This window comes from Limulus polyphemus, unplaced genomic scaffold (genome assembly GCF_000517525.1).
Source record: "Limulus polyphemus unplaced genomic scaffold, Limulus_polyphemus-2.1.2 Scaffold9516, whole genome shotgun sequence".
Taxonomy (NCBI): domain Eukaryota; kingdom Metazoa; phylum Arthropoda; class Merostomata; order Xiphosura; family Limulidae; genus Limulus; species Limulus polyphemus.
Genome location: NW_013675126.1, coordinates 9,825 through 14,323, shown reverse-complemented (window position 1 = coordinate 14,323; position 4,499 = coordinate 9,825). Strand labels below are relative to the sequence as shown.

Below are 4,499 nucleotides of genomic sequence, written 5' to 3'. Positions count from 1 at the left end.
TGTTCAGTTGTTTCCTTGCCGTGTTTCCTGAACAGCACGATGATTCTGTTGACTGTCGAAAGCGGGATTCCCAAATTCTGCGAAATTTGCCGCTGACTTATTCCACCATCTGCTTGACCAAAATCTGACAATTCGAGAAAACCTTGAGTTCTAGGCATGTTGTTGCACAAGATAATTAGTGTGCGGACCATTTTCATTTATATAGTGCTCTGTAAACACAAATTAGTTAGCATAAATCAGTTAACTGACGAAAAATTAGGTGTCTATTTACTTGTGACCACTCAATGTATGTATATATATATATGCGCTGCCAATCGATTAATAACAATTATTATTGATAGAATATTGGTACTTGACTTAGCATTCACTGGGAAGTCAGCGGCATAATCCTTCAAGTTTTGGTACACTTTTGAAACTAAAATTTCACATTTGCTTTTTTTAAAAACTTTCTTACTATGGAATTTTTTTGTGCTTGATACGTGAAGTCAATGGTCGTGAACTATACCGTAAACCCGTCAAATTCCTTTTCTACAGACAAAGCTTTTCTTGAAACATTAGAAAACTTTCAGTTATTCTAAGTTGTTTTACATTTTGACCTCTTCTTGTAATCAAAAAATGCACTTATTCATTAATAATTTCACATAAGTACACGTACATCAGATGAACCAACTGAAATAGAAAAATACTCTAAATCGATTAATCCTACATCAAGTTTAGATACATAATTTAAGATTTAGGTGAAACAAATACGTTTTTATTCATTTTTATTGTTGTTGTTCTTCAATCTGTATTCGTGATTGTAACTTTGCGGTTTTCATTATATAAGTTCATGATGCCAGAAAAACACGTAGGTTCAAGAAGACTTAAGTTAAAGTTATAAAAACCCTATAACCCGATCGCTTTCGAAAGGTAGATATTTCTTTTTCAGTTTTCCTCCGAAGAAGTAAGGTTCAGCTTTCGAAAACGCTTGGGTTATAGGGTTTATATCATATCATTATCTAAGTGACATAAGTAAAAAATACATTCTGAACACTAAAGAATAATCTTTAGGAAAACAAAGGAAATGATCAGTTTACGCAATAAGCATTATTTGTTCTAATGGCATTGTCTATAATAAAACAACATGTAAAAATTTATAAAGATCATAGTTATTTTATACATGATATTTCTAGACTTAGATTAAGTTTGCAGTGCAAACATCACATAATCCTGGTAATAGCACTACTTTTTTTTGTATGTGTCACTGTAAAGTTGGTATAAATAACACGGAAATGATATAACCGAACTAATAATTTGTATCATATACATACCAGCTCCCCTCTCGTCCTCTCCAGCGCCTCCTGGAGCCAAGTTGCGAAAACAACGACGAGAAAGAACAACATTTACACAATTCCAGTTAGACATTTTGGAATCTTTGTTTAGTAAAACCCGTTATCCTGATATTTTCATGCGTGAAGAGGTAGCGTTGAAAATCAATCTACCAGAGTCAAGAGTGCAGGTAAGATTTTTCAGTTTGCGAGAGACCAAAGTATTGGTAAGATTTTTTTTTAATTGCGTAATTTTCTAGAACCAAGAACACGTCTAAGAACTCAGAGGTGAAAGTAAAGGCAAGATATTGTGGGAGAATTAGTCTGGGTCCAAGGTAGAGTTAGGACCTTGTTAGAGAACTAGTCTGGGTCCAAGGTGAAGTTAGGGCCTTGTGGGAGAATCCATCCGGTCCCAAGGTGAAATTAGGGTCTTGTGGAATAAGTAACGTGGGCACTAAGTGAATTTAATAAGGCTTTGTGGTAGAATCAGTCTGGACCCAAGATGAGGTTAAGGTCCGGTGAAAAACAACGGTCATAGTCTAATCCTGAGGATGAGGCCTTCTAAAAGTGTTCAACTAATCAACGATCACGATACAGGTAAGAAAGTAATGAACTTTTCAGTTTGCAACGATCCAAGAGTAAATAAGATGATGTGGAAACTACCAAAGTGTTGAAACTGTTAGACTCCAGAGTGTAGTTAAGATCTGTTTAACCTGCATATTTATTGGTAGAATCATTGAAAAATTGTTAAATTCTAGAATACCGGTAAGACCTTTAATAGTTTGACTCAACCAAGTAAAAATCTAGAGTTGTTAAGATTGTTTGAATAGATAATAAAATTCGTACACATTGTATATCCATTATTTCAAGAATCGTATTTCCAATCTCTACTTTATACACTAGTTTTACTTGTTTATTCTAGGTTTGACATTATTAGCTTTGGTTTACTTTATCTTTTAATGAAACAAATCACCCAAGCTTTATTTGAGAACACTTTTCCTTACATGTTAAAATGGGCATATCTACCTACCTGTAGTGTAACATATAGCTCTATTTTATTCTCTGATTTATAAAAACAACATTTAATCAGATTACATACTCGCAGGTGGTAACAGTTTTCTTCAGTCACTTTCCATGCACGAATATTCCTGTACAAACGTCACATTTCTGTGAACTTTAATAAACAGAAACAAATGACGTATGTGTAATTATTCTGTTTCCTAGGTGTGGTTTAAAAACCGTCGAGCCAAGTGCCGCCAACAGCAACAACAAAACGACGGATCGTCGGTAAAAAGCTCGCGCTCTAAAATAAATAAAGTTGCTCATTCAACCACAGCTTTGCCAAATAACATTCCTTTTAAATTAGAATACAAGCCTGCCCCTTTACCTCCTGTACCATCGCCCTCCTCACCTTCTGTGACGTATAATGGCACTAGCGCGATATGGAGTCCGGCAATTACTACGATGTCTGATCTGATGTCCAACAACAGCTGTATGCAGAGAACGTCCTACCAAATGAAAAACATTAACAATACCAGTAATTGTTGCTCTCAGGGTTATGGAACAACGTATTACTATGGAAACATTAGTATGGACTATTTCCCGCCACCCATACCACAAGCGCAGATGGGCATCTCGAGGGCGAACATGCCCGTGATGGTATCGCATATGACTCCCCGAACCTCCTCGATCAACGGAATCATTTCGTCAAACGAGTGCACAGAGTATGGAGGTGAGAAGTCACCTGCATGGAAGTTTTAAGTATTGTGAAGAGAATTATTAGCTGCTTAACCTTTGACTCTCTCCCTGTTTAACAGGACCATTTCATAAAACGAATGTGAAAAGTATAATGTCGAGAAGCCACCTAGTGCTAGCTATATTTTGTGAAATGTGTAGAATATATGATAAATACCGACTATATTACTCAAATGTTAGTACAGAATATTCACATTAGCTTGGAGTTCACGCACAAGATAAAAACTTTGAAGTTACGTTTGTTGGTTTTTTCAGAAATCATCCAAGTTGCGAAGTCATGTCTCATGTTTAGAAACATATGTTACGAGAAGAGTTAACGATAATTTGATCCCTATACACATTCAATAAATTTGCTTCAAGTTTGCAGCTAGATGATAAAACGACAGTAAGTTCAATTTCTAGATAGTACTTGTCGAAAATAAACAATTTACATTTGCTGGATTTAAAGATTAACAGGCTGTTTTTCTGGTATACATAATAGTTTAATGCATTCTATTTTTCATTTTCAAGAATTCTCTTCTTGACATGAATATCTTGCGAAATGTTTGCTTATTATATGAACAGAGATGGCGTAAGCAAAAGTAAAACCATGGAAACTTTTTTTTTCTCAATGTTGTGTTTAAGGAATTCGAAAGGATTTTATAAATAATGTAAAATATTTTAAACTACAGTTAAGGGTATTTATAACATTTTCCCTACATATTGGTTGTTTGTTTGTTTTTCCATAAAATTATAACGTATTTTTAATTGAGGGCCGGGCGTGACCTAATGATTTACGTGCTGGGATGCAAATCGGAAGTATAGAGTTCTAGCCACAAAATGTCATTGAGCACGCTCCGCATGTTTAGGTATGAGGCATTATGACGTGGCAGTCAATCCCGGTTTTCGTTTAAGAGTAGTCATGTAGGCGGTGGGTATTGCTGATTGATTGTCCTCTCTGGTCAATAGTTCAAAACAAAGGATAGCTATGTCTAAATCTTGGGGTTTCTGACTTGGCCGTTTAGTCCATTTGTCGCATAAGGTTGGAAATATCAAATACACTTCAAACATCTCTCACTGAAACGTTTCATTGTGTGTCGTTTCTAACACAGAAGCACCTTAAGAGTACTGTTCATTCCATTAAATGGTATACGAAGTTATTCTGAAATTCGTTACATAAAAATAAAAACTGCCCTTACAATTCTATGTTCACTAACAAATGTACCGTAAAAACTGATTGAATTTTCCTTACTCAACACACGTTGCCTCAGTATAAACTTGTCATGTAAAAGTTTCTTTTGGTAGTTGGACTGTCGCCTATCCATATAGGCCTCTCCATATCAATAATTAGAACTATTACTTGTTATTTTTCTTAATTTAATAGTTATTTTCAAATTGATAGAAAATAAAAAGTGAACGGTTATAAGACAGATTAGGGTATTATTTGAAAATACAAGA

The 4,499-nt window shown here is 34.9% G+C and overlaps 1 protein-coding gene across 1 annotated transcript; it reads left to right on the top strand.

The window, feature by feature from the left end:
* Window positions 1–1,313: 1,313 nt before the first annotated feature.
* LOC106475960 (homeobox protein OTX-like) lies at window positions 1,314–3,144 on the top strand (the record flags this gene model as incomplete). Its single annotated transcript, XM_013936636.2, has 2 exons — window positions 1,314–1,498; window positions 2,532–3,144. Coding segments are annotated over 2 exons (722 nt in total), but the record flags the coding sequence as incomplete, so codon positions are not given.
* Window positions 3,145–4,499: the final 1,355 nt, after the last annotated feature.